Here is a 25,817-nt window from a genome sequence, read left to right as displayed (position 1 = left end):
ATCCACTAAACCCCTTTGCTTTCCAGAGCATTTTGCTAGTGCATTGGGTTGTATACAATAGCTCTAGTCAGAGTAAGCCCATTGAAATTAATAGCCATGACTAACTTTGGTTCATTCATTTTAGTAAGTCTACTTTGAGGAGATACAATCCATTTTGATTCATCATGGCAAAATATGTAGTAGTTCCATTGCTCACTTCTTTCATCACTCAGTTATCCTAAAAACTAAATTATAATTTATCATGTGGTCTCTCAGTAATTACTCGTTTATTCATTTATTTTCCTCCAGGAAGACTTTTAGGCCAAGCTTTTAATTGTTCTTAAATGTCCCCATTCCAGTCTTAGTCACATACTTGGAAGTTCTGTGGAAAACAGTAGGACTTGTTTCTGAGGCCACATTCACACCATACATTTAAAGGACTATGCTATCACTTTAACAATCATGGCTCCCCCAAAGGATTCTGGGAGCTGTAGTTTGTTAAGGGTGCTGAGTGGTTCTAACAACTGATCCCTCTTCACAGGGAACTCTGTAGTTTTGAGGGATACAGTTCTCCTAACAACTCCCAGAACCCTTTGGGAGAAGTCATGACTGTTCAAAGTGGTATCATAGTGCTTTAAATGTATGGTGTGAACATGACCTAAATGTTGTGCAGAATCAGGGTGATTTTAAGGAATAATTTTGACTAACTTCTTTGCTGAGTCCTTTGTGAATGTGCTTTGGTTGAGCTACTATGTTATGCTGGGTAAACGATATTGAAATGTTGAAGTGCAAACATGTCAGTTTCCTGGAGTAACTGCCCAGATAGCAACCTAACATGGAACATATTGCATCAAAGCTCAGTGCTTTGTTCAGACTAACTCCTTTCAGGCTGACTATTTGTTCAAGCTTTATCCCTGTAAAGTATTTGGGGTATGTGTTCTCAAGCGATGAAATCCAGATTCAGTTATGCATCACAGTTCTCCTTAGTTCATTGCTCTTTGGTCATAGTGCTCCAACAGCCCATGGAAAATACCGTTTCCTATCACACAACAGGTTATTTCATCTGTACATTTGCAGCGCTGTTTGATTGTTCGAGATAGGCCAAAAATAGATGAACTATGCTACCAAGATTCACAGCATCTGAGGCAACTCGGACATTGTGGGCTTTGAACGTTCCATCCACTGAGATGTTGCATTAGCCTCAGAGCCCAAAAGTCATCACAGATAAGTCAAGCCCTGAGAACCATGGCTTGCGTGCTTGATCCAGGTAGCTGGAGAAGATGTTCAAATACGGTAACTGATTCCTGCATCTCCAACTTAAGGTATCTAAAATGAGTTTGGCAAATGTGATTATCTTCTTCATCTGTATGCTAGCAGAACTTGCTGGAAAGAGGCTAAAATAGTAATATGGGTATTCAGTCTCTCTCTCTCTCTCTCTCTCTCTCTCTCTCTCTCTCTCTCACACACACACACACACACACACACACACACACACACTGTATACTTGCAGTTCCCTTAGATTTTTTCATTTCAGCTCTTTTTTACCTCCAGCATGAAAGTGAAAATACCACAACAAACAATATCCCCAGCATACCTAAGTTTCACCACTCCATAAGCATGGAGCTTGAAAAGCTTTGAGTTTCAAACAAAATGCAGTCATAGCTTGAACAGTTCTGCCTTAAGGCCCTTTGATAAATCCATATTTATTTAGGTTTTGCAGTATAAAAAAATAGTGAAAACTCCAGGGGGAAAGCCAGATATGTCTTTGATTTGTGTAGATTGAAAGTAGAAGTGATCTCATCTTAGAAACTTTACTTTAAACGGCAGCTAGTTAGTATACTATACTATCTGGGGTGGGGGTTGGCACTGAAGCTGCAGCATCTGAGCTTAAGAGAGACGTGTCCTAACTCCAGATCTGTTTGGGCTGCCTCTAGGGAGGGGGCCAAGATTAAAGCAGGAGAGGAGTAGTAGCTGGGTCAACTGCAAATCAGGCAAAACTTTTGTTACCACCTTCCTGCTTCGCTTCGCTTCTGCTCCCCCCTGAAGGCAGAGGAGAGATGACAGACCATCCCTGGAGGACACTAAACCCACTGACCACTGCTTTCTAACAACTGGCCTTGACACCAGACTTCAGGGTGGGGTGGGGATGTTAAATGGGGAAAATTGCTGGTTCGATGTGCATGATTTTTTGGACTAGGAGGAGGCTGAGGTTTTGTTTGGTCTAGGGGGAGGCTGAGGCATTGCTTTGTTTATTATTTGAGTAGTATTACTATTTTTTGCTACTACAGTTGTACCTCGGTTCTCAAATGGAATCCGTTCCAGAAGTCTGTTTGACTTCTGAAAACGTTTGAAAACAAAGGTGCGGCTTCCGATTGGTGCGGCTTCCGCGTCGGACATTCAGCTTCCAAAAAACATTCGCAAACCGGAATACTCACTTCTGGGTTTGTGGCCTTCAGGAGCCAAAATGTTTGAGTCACAAGGCTTTTAAGAACCAAGGTACGACTATATTTATAAAGCTGGTATGTGTGGGGTTTTTTTGTTTTTCCATGGGTGTTTATGTTGTATGATACACTATGGTATTATACAGTGGAACCTCAGGTTGCATCCGTAATCCATGATGAAGGAACGTCCGCAACCCACAGCATTCGTAACCTGCAGTGCCACATCTGCGCATGCCCGTGAAGTGCAATTTAGCGCTTCTGTGCATGCGTGAAGTGCAATTTAGCGCTTCTGTGCATGCGCAAGTGGCGAAACCCGGAAGTAACAGGTTTCCGAGCTGGGACTCGCCAGAAGACCTTTGCTTCCCATGAACTTCTATTTACATAGCAATACATACATGTTGTCTTCTCTTCAGTTCAGACACAATGTTTGACAAGTACTCCTTACCTTGACGGTTTCGTTGTCGTCGTGTAGAAATGCATTCTGAAATGGCACAGTCCTAGGAGAGCCATACCATATTAGATTTCTGAACATGTAGAATCAGTCCTCAAATGGCGATGGAAGCTGCTTATTTCTTAATGCAAACATATGTAATGAGGCAACTCGTTATTAATAATCATTATTTTTACATAAGCTCCATTTTTGGACAGAAGAACAAAGAAACGCAACCCCTTATGGTATTAAATGGTTACTGAACAAGCAGAAGCTAAGTTCAGAGCTTCTTTGTTGGGTATTACCAGGATTAGCTATAATTAAAGAATTATGATGTAATTTGCCTGAAAAGACCATATGATATTAGATCTTACTGACTTAATTTTCTGAAATGTGAGATGACAAAGAACAGATGTTTGAGATATTACAGTTGCATGGCACTGCTTGATAAGTTTGGAATTAATAGCATGCTTTACATGAAAGAAGCGGTAAAGGAAACCAAATGACCGTAAATGATAATATAAATCCAGAGTTGTGCAGGCTGGGGCAGATACGATCACTCCTAAATCCTCTTCTGCTTCAGTTCTGTTCTATATGGAATGGGTAAGCGAGAGGCTGGCAAGGGTTGTGTCATTGGCTAGGAGAATACGCATAACCATATCACAAGGCATTCTTCTGTCTGCTCTATAGTTTATGAGTTGCTCCAGTGCAGGGCTAGGAACCTTTGGTTCTGCAGATGTTCTTGGATGATGTTCCGATCATCCCTGACAATTGGTCCTGCTACCTTGGAATGGTGGGAGCCCCAACAACATCTGGGGGGCTACAGATTCCCCATTCTGCATCCATGGGACTCTACCTTCTATTACCTGTTGAAGAAATTAATGTTATTTTTGCTGTCAGCACACCCAAAAGTTGGGCTTTGCCTTGTGAAGGATGCATTGGCATTTCTCAGCAGTGGAACTCAAATCCACAGTGCCTGTTTCACAAAGTGTTTTCTTTCCTACTGAGTGAATGGTCTGTTGGTGCTCTTGCCTCCTGTGTGCTACTGTAGCTTTCAGTCTTTCTTAGCCATATGGCTTTCATCCCTCCCTCTCAAAGCAGGGCTTGTTCCTCTCCGACATACCGTATATAACTAGATGCGTGTTGCAGTCTGTGTTCTGAACTTGTATGTCTCAGTGTGTAACTGAGAGTATCTCAAAAACCTGAGGCCTTTTCCTGAGAAACCTCTAGTTTCTCCATTTAGGCCTGCTAACCACGAGACCACAACAAGCTCTAAGCGGAGATTTCCCACCTGCATTCTTGTGGATTTTATATGGAGGGGGCGTAACCTGAGTAGGATGACATTGTCTGACATTTCCATTGTCATCAGCTGTTGATTACTGCATTACTTGCATGGGTACTGTGGGTTCATGATTGATGTAGGAGCAGAGGGAACATAGGAAGCTGACATCCTCCTGAGTCAGGCCATAGATCAGGCTTCCTCAAACTCAGCCCTCCAGATTGTTTTGGCCTACAACTCCCATGATCCCTAGCTAGCAGGACCAGTGGTCTGGGATGATGGGAATTGTAGTCTCAAAACATCTGGAGGGCTGAGTTTGAGGAAGCCTGCCATAGATCCACCTAGATTGGTATTGTTTACACTGACTAGCACCATCTCTCCATGGTTTGCCAGGGATTGAACCTGCAACAGAAACATTTCCCAATCCTATCCAGCTATTGTGGTGGCAGAGTTTTTTGGAAACACTCAGAAATCTGTGTTATACAGAATCAGACTATTGGTTCCATCTCCTTCAGTACTGTCTACACTCTGGCAGTGACTCTCTGAGGTTTCAGGGGTCTTTCTCAGTCATACATGGAGATGCCAGGGATTGAATTCGGAGCCTTCTGGAATTTGAGAACATCTGTTGCTGCAATAGCTTTTGTTTCAACAACAATGGCTGTCGACTCTACTCCTGGTTAAGCAAAGGACAGCAGATCAGATTATCATAATGGTCATCCAGTGTACTAGGACCAAGGCTCGCCCTGTCGTGCAGGATCAATAAGCCACTGTGATTATATTTTAGAATTGGAGCCATGTCAGTGAATCCTCCTTATTGTCTACCAAATTTCATTTTGAAGTGCAATTATTGTTAAAAAAAACCCCAAAAATCACCTTAGGCCATGGTACGCTACCCATTCTGGAAAGCAGATCAAGACATGGAAGACTGCCAGGAAATTATAAAAGTACAAGGCAACCTCTTCTTACATTCCTATTTTATCTTCTCTGTAACTATTCATGGATTTCTACCGTGCCTAGTGGGCTTCCATTCAAATTTACTACATTATTTCCTTAGGCTGAGATATTTGCATCAGCCATATATGAAATATCTAGTGGAGCTTAAGGATGAATGAATCAGTCTGTTTCTGGTCTGTGTCAGCTTTTCATGTGTTCACCCATAAGTCCATTTGATCCTATTTCCATGTTAATGTGTTGTTGTTTTCAAATTCACATGGGCAAAGCAAACCGGTGAGGTTGGAGGAGGCAATAGAACTACCAGTTCCCAAGCCCAGCCAGTCTCATACCTGCCAGGGTAAAAGGTTGTGAGGGATTAGCATGCCAGTTCCGAAGCTGGCATTTATTCCATCTACCACTGTCGTGGCATACTGAGATCATGGGAGCTTGGAATTCACTGGATCCAACGCCTCTCCTAATCAAACCCAGAAATGCCCCCTTTCCATTTTCTTCCCTTTTCTCTGCCAAGATTTTCCTATACTGTGTACCCTTTCCCCTCTATGTGATCCTTTCTCTGTGTCATGGCTGACATGAAACAGAAACACCTGCTTCATGACCATATGGGAGGTCATATGGCCTCCCACTGACCACTGATTGCACCCTTTAATACCTATTTAAGACCACATTTGAAAATGTGTTTTGTTTTGAGCATGCTTTTTAAACTTGAGAACTGCATCAAAACATTTGGGAAGTGTGAAAGCTCATGAAAAACTGTTTTGGTCCATGCATTATGTGAGAAGGGAAGATCAGGTCCGCCCCTATCAGGAAAAATAAATAAATAGTAAAGATCAAGTGGTGCTAATAAGAGTACTCCACCCCCTTAAAAAAAAAAGATTATTTCCACTGTTCTTACATCTCTCTCTCTCTTTGTAAGCAAGTTAGGTGTTTCTCCCATGGTTCCTATATTACTCTCTAGTTTGGCACAGCTGAGACAAAGCTGTCAACCTCCTTCTCTAGCTATTATCATCATTTTTATTTATTTATTTTTGTATCTTGCCAAACCTCTGTCTCCACAGACTCCTCCAGATTGCTTAAGGTAATAAATAAATGTACATTCTTGAGTACAACTTAAAATTGTTGCCATAATTGTACTCGAGAATGTAGTATTCATATCTCACTACAGTGGTACCTCGACTTACGAACGACTCGACAACCGAATTTTTTTACTTACGAACGGGGGTGCTTTTGAATGTCTTGACATCCGGGGGGAAACCGCTGCGGTTTTAGATAGGGATTTTTCGACTTACGAATTTTTAGATAGGGGATTCCTATGGGAAATCGCGTTTCCAATGGCGTTTTTCGACGTACGAATTTTTCGACTTGCGAAGGTGCCTTCAGAACGGATTAAATTCGTAAGTCGAGGCACCACTGTATTATTATTCCTCTATTGAGAAGATTAAAGGGCTGGTCTGCAACAGCAATTTGTCTAGGACAGAGGTGCCTAACCCCCAGTTCAGGGGCCTGAGCCAGCTCAACAAGCAATTTTGTGCCTCCCACCAAAATATTTTTTTAAAAAAAAAATCCTAGTGATTTTGATGGTGAAGAATTTTTTTACAAACCAAGTAAATTCAGAATTAGGCTGATCAGCGGCTGGTGAATTGGTTTATTTTGCACAAGTCTGTGCAAACTGAGTTGATGGAAGGAAACAGATTGCTAGGGCATTTGGACAGTTTCGTCTGACATCCCCAGTGATGAACAAACTTCTCAGCTGTTTGCATCAGAATGGGGCCATGTAAACAGAAAGCTGTTTGTGTACAAACACTGGCTCCTTCGGCCTGAAAGCGAGATGAGTACTGCACCCCATAGTCGCCTTTGGCTGGACTCAACCTTTCCCTTTTTTGCAGGTATATGAGGGAGTGTGCGCAAGTGTATGGTGGCCACTTGCACCACTGGCATATGACCTCTGGAGAGTTTGCCATGAGTGAATGTGTTCCTCAGGCTAAAAAGTGTTAGCCACAACCAGAAGCCTTATAAAGGTAAAGGGACCCCTGACCGTTAAGTCCAGTCACGCAGGGGCGTAGCGAGGCGCTGCGACACCCGGGGCGGCAAATTGCCATGCACCCGGGTGGGCGCGGCATCGCTACGTAACGTCACATGCATCGTTACGTGGTGGGGTATCGCCAACCTCCCATGCCTCCCAAGGGCTTTTTACCTGGAGTTTGTAGCTGGAGCAAGGCGCGCAGCTTTGGAGGTGCCGATTGCGGGGCAGGGGCACGGCCCTGAGTAAACCCCCTCCAGAGTGGTGCCTGGGGCATACCGTCCCACGCCCCCCACTTGCTCCGCCCCTGCAGTCATGGACGACTCTGGGGTTGCGGCGCTCATCTCGCTTTACTGGCCGAGGGAGTCGGCATTTGTCCACAGACAGTTTTTCTGGGTCATGTGGCCAGCATGACGAAGCTGCTTCTGGCAAACCAGAGCAGTGCACAAAAACGCCGTTTATAGTGGGTCTCTAAAAACTGAAAATAGGACTGTTGTTCTTAACATGAACCGTAATGGTGACACAGATTATCCTTTCTGTAGCCTCAAAACAATACAAGCATTCTTGAAGCTGGAAGTTCCTTAAACTTCTTCTTGGTATTTGTTTATGAAATTTAGAAAGCATGTCATATGACTACTGAAGGAAATCAGGACTAATGCAGGTTTCATTTAGGGTGGGTATATCATAGAAGCACAGCTGTGGGGTTGGAAGGGAATGTAGTGAATCATCTGGCACAAGTCCCTGCCCTGTAGCAGGACATCCTATGCATAAAGCATTTCCTGGCAGATTCCTGCCCATCCTTTGCTTAGATATTTCCACTCTCTAGGCAACTATTCCTGTTTAGGATTAGAGCTGCTCCAGAAAGCTGTCTAAAGAGACAGACATATACCATGTACACCCAACCACCTTAGAAGCAGAGCAACATTGCAAAATGAATCCTTTGGAATTTAAAAATGCTTAGCCAGAGTATGATACAATCTTTTATCACATAATCACATGTTACAACTGCTCTTTTCATTTCTTGCAAAGTTACTGCTCCCTGCCATTATTCCGCTCTTATGAGGTTTCCGGATTTTCATTCTCAAGGACCCTTAAAGTTATGTGCCTAAAAATAGCCATTAACAATTTGTATTATAGAAAGGGCAACGAACAGTTGCTCCATTGGATTTGTTTCAATTTCCCATCCTTATTCAGTGGCAAACAGAACAGCCAATTTCCCCATCTCTTCCAAATACAGAAAACGGCTGTTACTAAGGCTGTTATTAAACCTGATCTTCACACGTGGGAGAAAACACAGGTTCTCTGATAGGTGGAAAACACAAATAAAGTAAACCTAGGCAGTCTTAACGTCAACCAATGTGGAAATAAATTCTAGGTGACCTGCTAGGTTTATTAAAAAGCGAATACTGTAGAGGGGAAATATTTTATGTGATGTGGAAAATACTGAATTTCACCACTGAACAGTGGAATCGTAAACTGGAGGAAGAGGATCTTGTGAAGATTGGGCTTTATTCCCTAAGAGAAATTTCACTCCAGCTAAAAAGTAGAGTTATCCAAACTGCATTCATGTTATGTAAGGTGGGGTGCCAGTACTGGACCACCTTCCTGGCTGTAGTGGTGCTGTCCCTTGCCAAGGATGAGGTGGAGCAGCAGTGAGGGTGGAGGAAACCATGGATTGGCAGCAGCTGTGGGCCCAGGTGTTACACCCCCTCCACCTGCTGCCAGTCTTGTGCTCACCTGCCCTTGCTACCACCTGACTGGCCCATACCAGGGAGCAGCAGTATCACCAGGAGGGTGATGCAGTAACAATATCTCACATCATATGGCACTATTGCTACTTTGGCTTCTACTATCTGCTGCTTCCTGCTACTTTCCGTTTTAAGACCCTGACCAGATGGTGTTACCATCCACCACCACCCCTTCCCCCCCTAAAAAAAGTTCTTTGTCTACTCTCTAACTTGATGGAGAGTTCTGGAGAACTTGCAGCCTTTCACCCTATTTTGTGATGCTTTGGTTGGTGAAATAAAGATTTTGACCTACTACGAATATTCAAAACAAAGCCATGTGCCGAGTGGAAACGACCCTCGGTTAAATTAACAACAATATAATCGATGGATTCATTTGTGCAGCAGAGAAAAATACTAATAAATGTTTAGGAACATGGTGAGGTGTGGCATTCTATATTTTTCATCCATAGAAGCCCATAGAAATCTTGGCATCCAGAATACTCTCCCTGAAGCTTTGCAGGATTTCTGTATCAATGCAGCAGCCTGTACTATTATCTTAATCAATACTAGATAGAATAGAAGGGTTGACTACTTCTGCTGTGGTCAGGTATATGGAGGTGAGATTTCAGCAGGCTTCAGATAGTTCCTTGGAGCTGAATTGTTCCTGGTAGACTGTTCCTTTCTCTTTTTTTATCAGCACCTGCTAGTTATTTGTAAAGCTATCAGTTGTACTTGATAACTATTGTGTTAATGTGTATTATCATTATGGGTTACTTTGCTTTTCATTTTAGCCATAGAATATTGAAACACCTTCAGAAACTCCCTGTTCCATTTGTGGGACCTACTTTTTTATGATTGCTGAAACTTAAGGCAAACAGAGCTCAGAATTTGTTGACATTTAGTGCTTACCTGTTGCCTCTGTTGCAATCTATCTATACGTTCTATTTTAACAGCCAGTCTGTGAGCTCAGAATGGCATTTCTATGGCATCCCGGGCTATGTAAACATCCCAAAAGGTGGCAGATATTTATTTTGTATCTGGTGACACATTCAGAAATAATGTTGTCTGACTTGGTCTTTCTGCCACTCTTTCCTTTCCCTACGTTATGAATCGGTGTACTTAAATTAATAGCTGTAAAAATAAAATAGTATCACTGGGTTGTAGGCAACTAAGTTCTACTTATAATAGACCTGCTAAAATTAATGGGCCTGAATTAATCGTGTCCATTAATTTCACTGGGTGGTATTCAACTAAGTTTTACATAGTGTAGACCCGCTGAAAGTAATTAACATGACTAAGTTAGGACCATTAATTTCAGTGGATCTATTCTGAATAAAACTTTAAAAATCACCTACTCTGAGTATGACTAACATTGGTTGCAGCTCACTGTTTCACAATTATATCTATGCAGAACTATACTTTGCCAAATTAATGGTCACTCTAACACTTCATTTTTGCTCTTAGAAAAACCTCCATGATACATGGGTGTAGACAGGGGGGGCAGGAGGGGGCAGTTGCCCCCCCTAGAAGCAAAAAATTATTGTATTTTACAGACCAAAACCAGCACTTTCCCCCTCCAAAAACTGAAGTGGAAAGGGCTTTGCTTTAGCAAGAGCAGCTCTCCACTTGCTGGGGCGGGGGGGGGGGGGGCAGGAACACAGCTGTAACAAAAACACATCAAATAAATAAAGCAAAGTGGCTACCAGTACTTAAGCAGTTAAGACAAGGGAGAAGAATATCCCTTCAGGCAAGGTCCACCCTATTCACCCTATTGTTCTTCAGTGGGAGCTGTTAATGAGCATTCAGGGATCGCATTAACAGTTCTTTTGGCGATTTAATGAGGGTGCAGAGGATTCAATTTGACTAAGGTGGCCCTGCAAGGCTAAAAGGAAGTGAATAAGAAAGGGGGGGGGCTGTAGCTTTTGATAGACACAGTGATGTTTATAAAAAGCAGTGGTGTTTCAGTCTGCCCCTCCTTCTGCATCTGTATACTGTAAATCAGGGGTGGCCACCTCCCAAGAGACTCTGATCTACTCACAGAGTTAAAAACTGGGAGTGATCTACCCCCTTTTGGGGGGTTCAGATCAAAGCTGTTGAGTTTTTTTAAGGAAGGGAAGCCCTGTTTGGGGGGGGTTAGGTCAAACTTGTTGAGCTTCTTTTAGGAGGGAGGGAGGCCCATTTTTGTTTAGGGCTTCAGGTCATAGTTCAGCTTTTTTTAGGGAGGAGGAAAATTTGGGGTGAGCTTTTTTTAGGGGTGCCAGTGATCTAGCAGTGATCTACCACAGACATCCAGTGATCTACTGGTAGATCACAATCTACCTGTTGGACGTGCCTGCTGTAAATCAAGCAGAGAGAAAGCTGCTTACAAGGCTCCTGTACAGGTGTACCAGTATCTTCCTCTTGCTGCAGAGTTCTAGCATCACAGCGTCAGCCAGAGGCACCCACAAATATGAGTTATCCCTCTCTCTATGTCTTCCTTCCTTTCCTCCCTCTTCCATCCTCAATAAAATACTGGGGGGGGGGCAGATAAGCCCCACATAGAAAGCCCATCAACATGGGGGGGATGACTCTTTAAAATACAGTATTTACCAGTAATTGGGGGGGGAGGCACCTAGGCCTCTAGGAGTTGGCTGCTATGCCTAGGACAATTCAAGAAAGCAGAATGATGCATATGCTATGGTAATATATCAATAGAATCATGGGATTGTAGTCAGAAGGGACCACAAGGGTCATCTAGTACAACCCCCTGCAATGCAGGAATTTCCCCCCAATGTGGGGTTTGAACCCACAACATGGTTGAAATATTATGCTGATATGCAGCAACGCCTCGGAGCCGTCGTGACTGCGGCCGTGCCTTGCCTCGCCCTCGCCCGCCCTGCCACCCCCTCTCGCCTGCCCGACCCTCCCGTCCTCTCCAGCCCCACCCACGTTCCCACTTTGTGGCCCCGCCCCTGATCGACCATGGCTTGCCCCCCCCTAGTTTTGATCCTGGCTACGCCCCTGCCATGATAGCTCATGACTGTTTGAATGAGTTGCGTAAAAACAATGAGTCTATGATGTGATTGTGTGTCACAACCACTGGCTCTATATGCAGCAGAATTCTAGGAATACCTGAGGAATTTGCTGTTTGGAATTGCAATATGAATTGACGAAATGACCTGTACCTCCCAGACAAACATGTGGAATGGAACATACAGTACTATCCATTGGCTTTTGTGTGTCTTGAAATGCTACAATGCAGCTCTCTGTTCAAAGAAAGGTGGATTTAAATGTGGATTTTTTTTCAAAAATAAACAATTCATAGATTGATGTGCAAGTGAGATGGAATGGGCAAATGCAAAAAGGACATGGATTGGAAATAGTCTGATCCACAGTGACTTGGGCACAATTGGCTCATGCCCACACAGATGTCACCCAAAGATCCAGAATCTTTTTCCCCCATGTTTCCATTATGTTTATTCTACCCTATTTATTTTAATGCATGGGTAACATAATACAAATGGAATGGGGGTGTCATGAACACACCAGCTCCAAGTGTAATCTCGCAGCCAGCTGCAGAATGCAGTCAGGAACAGGGAGGTTGGGCTTTCATGCTGGCACAGGAGAGCCCGCAGCTGCCAGAGTTGACTCCCTCTGACCTTGGACAGCTGACTGATAAGGAACAGAGAGCAGGCTGGAACACAGCCAAAGCTCCCCGAAAGCCCAAACAGGCGTGGAAAGCCTTAGAGACAGCTTTTCAGAACAGGAAGGGGCTGCAGCTGACCAAATAAGTCTGAGGTGTGGGCGTATAGGAAGGCTGCTAGACAGGAAGCAAAATAAGATATGTAAAGGTGAAAGGTTCCATCTCTTCTGTCGACACAGGAAGAACTCCTCAGAAGGATCAACTGAGTGATGGAGGCTGCAGGTTTGCTAGAGCCATCTGGAGATAATTGCTTGTTTTTTGCAATAAATCCTCCTTTTTAATTATGTACGCTTACTGTGTTACCAAGCCGGGAACCTGGACTCCTAAAGGGGGAGACGTAAAACAATCTGTATCAACAACAGCAGATACTGATCATGTTTGCTGGACTGATTTCTATTCCAGACTTGGGACTAATTATCCTTACCCCCAGCACACACAGCTCTTGAGGCATAAAAAAGTGAGAGGACAACAAACTAATTTCTTCTTCTTTTTCTGGTTCTTGCTGTCTATCACCTGTGTCAACCTTCTCAGGCTCTGGATAACCTCTCCCCCATTCACTGCAGAGGCCAATCTATATTTAGGGCTTCCTGCAAAAGATTGAGATCTCTGGGGCCACCCAATGATGGTGACACCCACAGTCACTAACTCATTCTTTTTTCAGTCAGCAAAACAACAATACTACCATAATGTTGTAAACTTACAGGATGTAAATTGAAAAATACAAGGAAAGGCGTGTAGCTCGGTATCTGTTTTGCATGCAGAAGGTCCCAGGTTCAATCTCTGGCATCTCCAGGTACGTCTGGAAGAGATCTAGAGAGTCACAGGCAGGCAGTGCAGACAACTGAGCTAAGATGAACTTAGTATAAGGCAGCTCCCAAAGTTCCTGTGTGCTTCACACATTCTTAATTCTGTCAATGCAAAACATAAATATACAATATCCAGACTATACGTTGTACATTTGAGAAAGTGTACTTTTTAATAGCCACACCAACCCTTCCCCAATCCCTGGAGTTTACCTTTGAATTAGGCTGCTGCTACCAATATTGTGTAGCAGCCAGCACAGCCTGAAAGCACTGTGGGAACTAGGGAGTTAAATGTTAATTCTGGATAGTAAACTGAACGGGATGGGGGAGTGTATTCTGTGCAACAGCATAACAATGGGAAATGTGACTGTGTGCAGAACAGGTGGGAGGAGGCTTGCAAGTGTACATTGTTTGAGTTCCCAGTGTTTTGTGTATGGAGGAGTGGTAAATTGAGTGGGTACTGAGAGAATGTCTTGGTATACTTTCACATTTCTAAAATTTGACCTATGTCAAGCTGACTTCTCTTGTAGGTTAACAACCGCTTGCAACTGTCAACCTCTCCATCACAGCCTTTTTGCAGCCTTCCACAGACCTTTTGACTGGGAGAGGTCCCATGACAGCTACTTTGTCTGATAATCAAATATTAACAAGGGGGCCTGCAGAGAAGCATTGTGCTCTGGAGTGCTTCTGTTCAGGATTACAGCAATCTGGCCAAGCTCTCTTTCAAGATACTCCATTTTATCCAACCCCCTCCCTCCTAGTTTTCTGGTTTCCATCCACCTCCAACATTCTGTGTCAGCATTCTGTGTCCATTGAACATGCTAAGGCATTGGACTGTTTCAGGATTTCCCCTCCTAGACTCCATCTGCACTACTACATGGCTTCCCCCCAAAGGAGCTTGGGAAATGTAGTTTGTTAAGGGTGCTGAGAGTTGTTAGGAGACCCCATTCCCTTCACATAATTACAATTATCAGAATTGTTTAACATTCACTTCCAGAGAATTCTGGGAATTGTAGCTGCGATGGAAATAGCAACTCTCAGCATGCTTAACAAACTTTGTAGACGTATAGTCAGCCTTATACAGTGGTACCTCGGGTTAAGGACTTAATTGGTTCTGGGGTGCCATTCACACCCCGAAAAGTACTTAATCCGAGCGCCTCTTCTGCACGTGCGTGAAGTGCCGATAGAACACTTCTGCGCATGCGCGAACCGTGCAGGTCGCTTCTGCACATGCACATGCCGCGGAACCCGGAAGTAAACACTTCCAGGTCCACAGAGTACTTAAACTGAAAGTACTCAAACCAGAGCATTCTCAAACCAAGGTATGACTGTAATAAAATAAATCTTGTAACCCTGAGGCAATACTCTTGAGAGTAATATATTGGCCTCACTAATCCCAAGAGGAGTAAGCTTGCACATACAGCACATATGCACCATTCTGCTGCATTGCAATAAGAGGATAGCATTAAGAAGTGCAACAAGGAAGGCACTGCAGCAAAGAAGGCACACGGTTAAGGCACTGTACATGCCCCCTTCAGGATTCAAATGTATTCACTTATTTATTTTATAGATTTCCAGCCTTCCTTTCAACAAAGTTCCCACAGCAGCTTTCACTATCAGAATACAGTTCTGAGTAATGGGGTAAGAAAAAGTTCCACTAAAAATAACATTGTCTGCTCAGACAACAAACAACAACAACAATCATTGTTCTGTATCACCTAGCAAGGTACCACGGACCACTATAAAGAATTGAACATGAAACTACATAGTTACTTCTTGTATGTTAATATAAAGATTAGCTTTAATGAGCATGCAGATCACAGCCATAACCTCTTTGAACTTGTGAATTTCCTCATCCCCACCCTCCAAGATGGTTTTAAAAGATTGAAATCCACCCACAGTTTAAACACATCAAATACATATCATGCTCAAAACTTCAGAGATAACAAGTGCTCTATATAATATTTGCTTTCTTTAATTCCAGGTCACCGGAAAAAGAGATGGGTTCTACAGAGCGAGAAATCGTGGTCTGGGTTTGCCAGGAAGAGAAAATTGTTAGCGGATTGACAAAGCGCACAACTTGCACTCAAGTAATTGAAGCTCTGCTTGAGGAACATCAAGCCACCTTTGCAGAAAAGAGGTTTCTTTTTGGACAGCCCAAGGATTACTGCATCATAGAAAAATGGAGAGGTTCTGAGAGGGTCCTTCCGCCTCTCACTAAAATGCTGAGACTCTGGAAAGCCTGGGGGGAAGAGCAGCCTAATTTGCACTTTGTTTTGGTCAAGGCAGATGCCTTCCCCCCATTTCCATTGTGGAGGACAGCTGAAGCCAAGCTTGTACCAAATCTTGAAAAACCCTGGGACCTGAGCCCAGCCAATTACATGAAGATGTTGCCAATGGACAAGCAAAAGAGGATTGTTAGGAAAACCTTCCGGAAGCTGGCCAAACTTAAACAAGAAGGAGTCCTGCAAGAGAGGGACAACATAGAGACTCTCATCCACTTGATCCTTTCTCAGGACCACACCATTCACCAGCAAATCAACAGAATGAAGGAACTGGATCTAGAAATCGAACAGTGTGAAGCCAAATTTCACCTAGATCAGCTTGAAGGTGATGGAGGAAATTATGTGCAGGAGTCTTATTTAATGGTGACATCCAGTGATGCTGAAGAAGAAACAGACATGCCTCACAGCAACCAGCAGATGCCAGAAAGCTCTGGCAAAGGAGAGGGGATGTTACAAGTGGAAGAAGGACTAAAGCACCATAAAGAGCTTATTGAAAAGCTCTCTGCGGAAATTGAACGAGAGGTTAATGACATTGGAAGAAACGGAGACATGCGGACAGAGGAACCGCCTAAGGAGGAAATGGAGAGTTGCGATGTAGGAAGTGTCAAGAATGAATTGGAGAAAAGCATGAAAGATGCCTTACGGATCCATTCTCAACTAAACTGCATCCAGCAGGAGTTAAAATATAGGGACCTGATGCTTCAAAAGAAGGAAAAGGAGTATGAACTGATTGTGGAAGAGCTTAATGCTTTGCATGCTAAGGCCAAAAGTGAAATCAGGCACCCACCTAATGAGGAGAAAGCAAAGGACAGTGAAATTTCCACCAAGAGCTTTACAGGGACTGATCTCCTTCACAAAGTGACTAGTTTAGACATAAATGATACAGACTCTGATACTGGAATCAGTTCCACTCACAGTCAGGACTCGGAAACAGCAATAGGGGAGACGTTGCTGTTGTCTACATAGCTGAAAACTGTCCTTGTTTTACTGAGAACAAATTAGTAATATATAATGCCCTGGAGAAACATTAGGATGAGGTAGATAAGTGGTATCTTCTTATGGGGCCATGTTCTGGTGGCATAAGAGCTTCCAAGTTAGAGAACTCCTTGTCATAAAAATAAAAATTCTAGCTGATTCTCATATGTTCTAAACTTACTGATAGAAATAATTTAGTCCGTTCAGCCTAATATCACAGTTCCTGTAGGACAGTTCAGAGGCATTAAATAATATTTTAAAAACCAAATAGACATTGGTGGTGATGAACTGAAATCTTCATCTAAATAAGGAAAAGCAGTTACCCTATGGGTTATATAGTACTGTATATACATTTGTACGTCGTCTGTTTGGACACCAGTTTTCCATGAAGTATTGTTTCTCAGTATTTTACATAGAACCCACTGCCAATGCATTATAACATCTCTGGTGATGATAACCTTGCTCACTGCACCATATAAAAGACCAGTGTGGACATCATATTATACATGTTATAACCTTTGAAAGCTCTTCCCTGCCCTGTGTGCAGAGCAAAGCTGACAAACGTAGGGTTAGGCCTAGCCATAGAAGGGGAACTCCATATACAATATACCTGGGACTTTGCATTCACAAAACAATATTTAGGAGTTTCCACAACTTTGAGTTGCAGTAATTCCTTCTGAGCACCTTTACCCATTGTTTGCTTCTGAAAAATTGGTCTTCCATCTCTCTGAAGCTGGTGCACATTTTACAGATCAGCTGCTTCTTTCCTTCATATTATTCATCTGAAGAGTAAATTAAGCTTTACATGACAAAAAATGAATAGGTTTTACACTGCCACAGGACGAAATAAGACCTGGGACCCTTTATTTGGTATATTGTTTATTATTACTGCAAACGTCCAACAAAATGTATCCGATATCAAGGTCCTGGGCATGAAGACATAGACAAGAACGAATTTCGTTAGCTCCTGAACTGATATTTTAGACCAGGCCTGTAAAAATGTTAGACCCAGGCTTCAAGCAATATGTATGCCATCTGTTAAAAAAAACACCTGGTCAGCTACAGTACATGGCTGCCAGGCGGAACACCTGTGTGAGAAGCCTGTTTTTAGACAACAAACAAAAAATAGAAATATTTAGAATGACTAAACAGAAGCTATATTCATTGCATTCTAATTGGGAGATTTGTTTGTTTGTTTGTTTGTTTTTGAAATGGCTGGGAAAAGACACGTGATAATACCTTTTTTAAAAATATGGTTTGGTTTTAATTCGTATTGCTTATGTTATTGTAATCCACCCCCAAGACCTTAAGGTGAAGGTTGGTTAATAAATTTAATAATAATAGCTTGACAAGGAAAACCTTTTTCTGAATTCTTCAGGCTATGGTCAGGATGTTATGAAGAGATTTTTCATATAGAATTTTTGGTTGACTGCCTTTTTTAAAAAAAATGGGGCTGCATTGTTTGACACAATATTAAATGCTTTATTATTGAGCTTTCTAAACTATCATTTCTTAATGGAAACACATAAATTCCTGGCCAGCTATCATAGATTTGTAGTAATTTATTAATGCTTCTGAACATGTTTTTATTTTTGCGATTTGCAATGTAATTCTCAAATCTCTAATATTAAGAACAGGTTAATATCTCTCATTATTTTGTTGTCTGATGTATTCCTGCAGTTTATGTTTATATATTCAGGTCTTTCACATTGTACAAGCTGCAGTTTGCTAGTGCTTCTTGCCCTCACATTGTGATAATTAACTTTGTAGAGTTCTTTGACTGAGTGAATTTCACCCACACTTAAGGGCTGATTTTTACGCCCCATGCAGACTTCTTTGCAATTTTTAGAGTTAATGCCTCAAGGTGATAGGCGTTGGGACTTTCTTCAGTGCATACTGCAACGAGGGGCAGGGAACCCGTGGCTCTGGAAATGTAGTGTACATCATCCCTGACAGTTGAGCATAATGGTATTTTGAGTCAAAATGTCTGGAGGGCCATCCCCACTGAAAGAAATTGGACAAACTTTCACATACAGGCTATTCTACATCTCATTTTTTTGCCAATTACTTTTTATTGCTTTTCAAGAAATTAAACAAATTAGCATCAAATAAATACAAATTTAATACAAATGTAAAAGTTGATTCCCACCCTGATTCCATGATATTTCTCTCCCCTCCCTACATCTCCTTTTTGTTGTTGTTCTGGCATGTGTTAAAATGTTCTTGTTGGTTGAGTCAACCAGTTTAACATTGTCGCTCCTTCTCTACCTTTCTTGTGAGTCTTTGCATTTGTTCATTACTTATGGAATAGAGAGCAGCCACACTAGAATTATGCAAATAAACAACCTAACCTGAAACCAGATAATGTCAAGGTGTGCTCCTCTGGGAAGAGAGTGAGACAAGACTAAAAAAAGTAAGAAGGAGGGTATCTGCATCTACTTCACAACAGACATTGTTTGGAATCCAGTAATACCTAAGGTAGCTTTGTGCTGCTTTTCATGAAAGTAGCAAGAGAGGAGTTGTGTGCCGAGGTACCAAGACATCCCCCCAATAACTCACACCTCACACAATATTTTAAGTTTAAGGTTTTTGGCATTAATTTGGCCACAACTTTATTTAAATACAACTGAATGTGAGTGGTTGCTTAGGCATTGGTTCTTGCCATCTGTCCCCCGCCTGGGACAGATCTGACTCCCACTAGCCTAGTAGGGGAGCCAGTAGGTAAGCACCCTTAGCAGGAGAGATCGGGGCAGGGGCCACACCCTTGACCTCACCCTCAGATGCTCCCCGAGACTCATGCATGGCCCTGGCCCCTACCGGGGATACACGGACTACATGTATAGCCCCAGCATTCCTTTAAAGGAATACCCCTAAAGGCAGCAGCAACCATGAGGGGCAGGCCCAACCAAAATCCGTACCCCTCAACCATCCAATTTGAACCAATGCCTAACCGCCAACCTTACAAGTTGTGACTTATTGCAGCGTAGTAGGCAAAAACCACCTGGCACCAGCCCATCAGCCAAGTGGCAAAATTCCTACCAGGCCCCTGATCTAAAACAGGCGACCCCATGAGATGCGCAGCAAGGTTAATGCAAAAAACCACCTAAAATTAGAGGAGGGCAGGCAGGAGATTCCTTGCGAGTAGCAAAGTGGAACTGAAAGCTGCTCTCTAAGCATATATAGGGTTAAGGCTGTCAATCAATCATTTACTACTAGCAAATTTCCCCAGCAACAGCACACCCATCAATCACACATGTGGCCATCCAAACTGACCCGCCTCTCCAACTCTGGGATGTCTTGTTAACCCTTCAACAACCCATGCTCTCCTTTATGAGGAGAACCTGCTGAATGAAGGACTTGTTCTTCCTCATCCCCTGCAACCAGGTCTCAGTGGATGAGAAGGTTGTTTGTACCCATATCCAAGAGATGTGTAATTCTTGCCTTTGTGCAAAAACCTGGAAAACTGGGAACAGTGATTGAAGGGACCCATGCTTTTATGGTGATATTGAGTTAGCCTATGACCAAAGATCTATCCGAATAGGCAACAATGAATTTACCAGGACCTACTCCCAATGCTTAAGGTTGCAGACTTGGCATGTAACTTCGCATTCTGATTTCAGTATGCCTGAGCGGTGATTAAGTTGCTAGACTCTGCCCCCTCTAGCACACAATGTGAAAGTAAATTTTGTCTGGGACTCACTTCTACATGATCATCCTTGTCCAACAACTCTGGTGTATTCCATGTGGTCATATATCCATCACAGAGCCTTGGGTCAAGGGAATGGGTTTTTTGGGAAATGGGGCAGGGGAGATTTATTCTGTAAAAAATAAATTAGTGTGTTGGGCTTTTCCTGAACAATCTGTTCTCATGAAGTGACAGAGGATCCTCAACTGCTGTGATGGTGGCAATGCACCAAGTTGGGTGATACACAGGACCCATTCCAACAGAAGTTAGCTGGGCTGAAATCCCATTGGAATCGACAGAACTTGACTTCAGCATGACTAACATGCCTCGCTAATGTTAATGGGAATTAAGTGTAAATAACTTTTGTTTGTCCAGAGCCTGGGGCTGAAACGCTCAATTAATAATCATTTATTGTTGTCTGTATTCTCCCATAGTAACATGTACAAAACAACTTCTTAAGCTCTATCACTATATGTCTCCAGATTAAAGAGAGGTGTTTAAATTAAAATATTTATGGTAACTGACAGATCATTTAACAGGTCTTTTTTTAACTAGACGACTGCCTCATAACGTAACTTAATTAACATTCAGTTGCATAGAAATGTAAATGGGCAGTAATTAGAGTTGTGCTATATGTATTTTTGAAATTAAAGTGAAGTTGAAAAAATAAAGAATCTTGCCTTTTTGTTATTACAGTGTGGAATGTTCATGTTCAAGGTCCCAGTCAGTCTACCATAACTTCCTCAAGGATACTGCACTCATCCTGCTTGCCCTAAATAACAGGCACTCAGCATTCTATGGCCACTTTTTGGCCCCTTAAACATCATCATCACCACCACCATCATTTACATTTGAGCATGCTGATATATGTACTTTGGGCATGGGTAATGTCATTTCAAAGAGACGCGGGTGGCGCTGTGGTGTAAACCACTGAGCCTCTTGGACTTGCCGATCAGAAGGTCAGCGGTTCGAATCCCCGCAACGGGGCGAGCTCCCGTTGCGCGGTCCCAGCTCCTGCCAACCTAGCAGTTTGAAAGCACACCAGTGCAAGTAGATAAATAGGAACCATTCCGGCGGGAAGGTAAATGGTGTTTCTGTGTGCTCTGGTTTTGCCAGAAGTGGCTTAGTCATGCTGGCCACATGACCCGAAAAACTGTCTGTGGACAAACGCCAGCTCCCTCGGCCTGTAAAGCGAGATGAGCGCTGCAACCCCAGAGTCGTCTGTGACTGGACTTAACTGTCAGGGGTCCTTTACCTTTACCTTTTAAATGTCGTTTTGGTGCATAAGGATCAGCACTTGCTTTCATTCATAATATCACCTCAAAATGGATATTGTAGAGCTAGAAAGGGTTCAGAAAGGAACAGGCAAAAATGCCAAGGGGATGGAACAGCTCCCCTATGAGAAGAAGGATACAGCATCTGGGGCTTTTCCGTTTAGGGAAAAGGTTAATAAGAGGCAGCATTTTATAAATAAGAGTTTATGAAATCATGCATGACACAGTTTATAGAGGGAAGTTGTTCTCCCTCTCTCATAACTAGAACTTATGGATGTCCAATGAAGTTCTGTGGCTGTGTCCTAGGTCTCCATGGATGGAGGCAGTTATTTGAAATATAAATATGTGTAGATTTATTTCAATAAGAGCTACTAATCACATGCTCTACTTTCCTACTGAAATAAATCAAACTTTTAAAGCAGAAGGTAAACACATCTCTCCCTCTCTCACCTGTGTTTCATAAATGAATTTGATCTCTGCCGACTTTGAAATGAGAATATGCAAGTGAAAATATTTATATTTTAGAATAATGCTTAATGTGATTAAGTTCTTTAAAGCATTACCACACTTTTGTAACTGAATAATTTTCAAATCTATACATTAATTAAAATACAGCTTCAGGAATACATGAAGAATCAATATTCAGTTTAATTCTGTAGCCCTTTGACAATATTAACCCATGTAGTTTTCATAATATGCTACCTGGCTACTTTTAGCCAGGCTGATGCTTTCTCTGGTTCACTTATCATTCAGTAGTCTGAGCTAAGAAGATTTGTTAATACAACACTTAAAATATTGACAATGAAAATTGCTTATGTGTTGGGAGCAGGTCTCTCTTAAGTACTTTGTTTTTGTTTAGACAGGACAAACTGGTTATTTTACTGTGGGTGCAGATGTTGTATTCGTAGATGAGTACTTTGCTAAGGAAGAGCACTGAGTCATTGCAAGTTGTAAAAGACAAGCCTATCAGCAAATCTTCATAATAAATGGAGCTCATTTTGGAACAGGAAGAAAGGAGCAAGGAAAAGAAGCCTCCCAAAAATAAAGGTGTAGAGATGGAATAAAGAAATAACTAATCATTAATATGTGTTCATGCACCCAGCTGGAGAGACAACATGGGCATACAGTATCTTGTGGCTGAGGTTGAACAGCATACCTAGGCTGTGTATTCATCGTACAATTCAAGTACACCCCCCCCCCAAGGAAAGAATCCTGAGAACTATAGTTTGTTAAGGATGTTGGGAATTGTATCCCTGTGAGGGGCAAACTACAGTTCCCAGGATTCACTGGGGGGAACAATGCTTTAGATCAGGCATGTCAAACCTGCGACCCTCCAGATGTTTTGGACTACAATTCCCATCTTCCCCAACCACTGGTCCTGCTAGCTAGGGATCATGGGAGTTGTAGGCCAAAACATCTGGAGGGCCGCAGGTTTGACATGCCTGCTTTAGATGTATGGTGTGTAAGCAGCCATAGTTTCACAAGTCTGAGTGGACTTTGGGCCTATGTTTTAACAGAAGTTCCACACTGCAGATTATATTGAATAGGAGGCAGCTTCCAAAAGCACTGTGACAAGCTATTTTAAGAAAATAAACAAAATCCCACTGGATATTCCTAAGGCTTTAAAGTGACTGAAAATAGATCTTTCATTCTGGCCCTTACTGTTACATCCCTTAAAAGGGTTGACCGCCTTTTAAGTGTGCAGGATTTAATTTGTAGTTTTTCTTACTTGAACGCCAAGATCCACCGAGTCAGGTGCAAGATGATGAGCCTATTTTGCATGTGTGCTCAGTACAAGAGTTCTCATTTTCTCATTTTGACAGCCTTGATTTATGGCCAGTAAAGCGAGATGAGCGCCACAACCCCAGAGTCGTCTGCGACTGGACCTAACGGTCAGGGGTGTCCCTTTACCATTTTTAAGTGCCCATAACTATAACTCCATAGCATTCTAGCATTCAAAGCATACTTGATTATTACTGAAGAAATGACCCACCCACCCCCAAACTCTGCACTCTAAATTTGCTTAACCAGACTTGGGTATAAGTGACTCAGGATGTTTCCAGATGGACTGTTTAATTTTGTAATTACCCCTCACTTTTATAGTTCAATTATAGTAAGGCATCAACATTTTCTGACCATATGGGGAATCTTGAACTTTTCAGCTGAATTAATGGCTATATGTTGTCTCCCTGAAGCATTGGTGTGTATCACCAACTTCACTGCTCTGGCTTCTATGGCAATTTGTTTGACCATTAAGGCTACAGAACCAGCTGCAAAGCAATAGAACTGGTATGATGACTCTCATAAAAACAGTATATCTTAATCACATCAACTACTTCCCCTTTCAAAGGAATCCATAAGGACATCAGCTATTGTTCAGACTTGGAGGCACAGGAAGGTATTTTTGTGGTGCTCAGCAGAGAGGTTCATTTAGACATACTTAGAGCAAATGTCAAAAGCGTCAGAGCAAGATGGCCTGGGGGTTTGATATTGATACTGACCTTTTTAGCTTGCAGACTATTGATTGTTTCGTTGGTGATCGTACGAAGGAAGAAATTGACAGCCAGCAGGGATGGAGGGCTCTTCATTCTTTTCACACTGAACAGTTCCCTCCAAGGCCACATGGATCCCTCTGCCCAAAAAGAAACCCTTCTAGTGGGATGTAGAAAAGTTCCCTTAATTCACCCTGTCCTTATTTGTCCTTTTGGAGCCTCCTCTAAAAATCCAAAACAAGCTGATAAGTAGGGGTGTATATGGGATCCAGGTGAGTCCTGAGCCAAATCAGGCTAATTCAGAGGGATTTGGGAGAGTCCTGAGATGAGTGACTCCTTCAAAATTGCTTAGAAGCAAATCTGGGTTCTCCTAGATTTTCAGGAACAAACAGAACTGCAGGCAGTGTGTCTGCAAAAATTGTTCCCCAAGCTTGTCCTAGAAGGAACATGCCAGACCTTAGATGGCAGGGAGAGCAAGCTGGTGTGTCTGTTTAGTTTTGTGACTGACAGGCCTAGTGTCTAATACAGTCAAACCTCAGTTTACACCTACCTCGGCGAGCGACTGCCGCGGACCCGGAAGTGTTTACACACTTCCGGATGCTCTATCGGAAGCGCTCTATTGGCGCTTTGCGCACGCGCAGAAGCGTACCTTCGGGTAGCGACCGCTTCAGGGAGCAACCACCTCCGCGGAACGGATTGTGGTCACAAACCGAGGTACCACTGTAAGGGAATTATTTTACCACAGTCTCTAGACACAGTTTTTGGGGGGAGGGATGTTGAAGTGATACGTATATCATGTTCTTGTCTGAATCACAACACTCACAGGCTGCCACACAAGCTCATCAGAATTTTAGTTAATGGTGTATTGATTGAGAATTAAAGTCGAGGCATATATGGAAGCAATTGATGTTTCTTCGTAGGCTGCTCGTGATTTAAATGGGAACTTTCATTTCGTTTTAGTCATTTCTTGAACACGCAGGGTTGGATGTTTGATGAGTAAAGCAAAAACACCCATTGACAAAAATTAAACACATTCGTTTACTAGATTAAAATATTCATTCTCCCCTCATTCAGTATTTTTTGTGAAAAAAATGGAAATAACCAGTCATGAACTGACCATATTTAACTAGAATCTAGTGCAGATGTAATGTCCCATTGGACTAAAATTTTGCACCACGGTATTTTAAATGCACCCCATAATTAACAACAGCTCAAGCCTCAAGATAAATGCTTTGGATCTAGAACATGGATCTGCCAGATTATTAGACTGTCATCCGGCGATGCTTCCCTTCAAAGTTTGAAGATGACTAAAGTCATGCACCACTTTATTTGTTTATTTAGGGGAAACCTGCTTACATGATCTCTTTTCAAATGCAGTATCCAGTTCTGAAAAGAGTAAAACTCTATGACAGATAAATGGATGCAGATCTGTATATGCCATATATAGTGCTGTATACATTAGATTTTGCAAATAGATGTATAGGGAATTACTTCCATTAACAAACTTTAAAAATGCTTAAATTTATTTCATGCCTTGGTAATTTGGAAGATAGCACCCATGAACAAATTATCCTCTGTAGTAACATATTTTAACTCTGCTGTTAATAAGTTTCACCGATTGAAAGGTCTTTCCTCTTCTAAACTACCCTCCTGACAGCAACACTTATGAAACAACAGGTGGGCTACACCAGAACGTTTTGTGTTCTTAGAATGCAATCCTATATCCCAGCACAGATATTTGCAGATATTTGCAGATTGGATAAGACTGCATACCGGTGGCATCACTGAAGTGCG

At 42.4% G+C, this 25,817-nt stretch overlaps 1 protein-coding gene across 3 annotated transcripts in view; it reads left to right on the top strand.

The window, feature by feature from the left end:
- Window positions 1-20,947, top strand: part of RASSF9 (Ras association domain family member 9) — a 39,248-nt gene extending 18,301 nt beyond the window's left edge. For 2 of the 3 annotated variants that reach the window (XM_035127989.3, XM_060279690.2), the window contains exon 2: window positions 15,297-20,947. In XM_035127989.3, coding sequence (XP_034983880.1) covers window positions 15,297-16,563 — 1,267 coding nt within the window. In that variant the 3' untranslated portion in view covers window positions 16,564-20,947. Of the gene's footprint in view, window positions 1-1,199; window positions 1,302-15,296 lie in introns of those variants that run through there. The other variant, XM_088651806.1, reaches the window with a different exon arrangement.
- Window positions 20,948-25,817: the final 4,870 nt, after the last annotated feature.

Source organism: Zootoca vivipara, chromosome 9, assembly GCF_965207765.1.
Source record: "Zootoca vivipara chromosome 9, rZooViv2.hap1.1, whole genome shotgun sequence".
Classification (NCBI taxonomy): domain Eukaryota; kingdom Metazoa; phylum Chordata; class Lepidosauria; order Squamata; family Lacertidae; genus Zootoca; species Zootoca vivipara.
The sequence above is the reverse complement of the archived record's forward strand: the minus strand, read 5'-3'. Positions and strand labels throughout refer to the sequence as shown.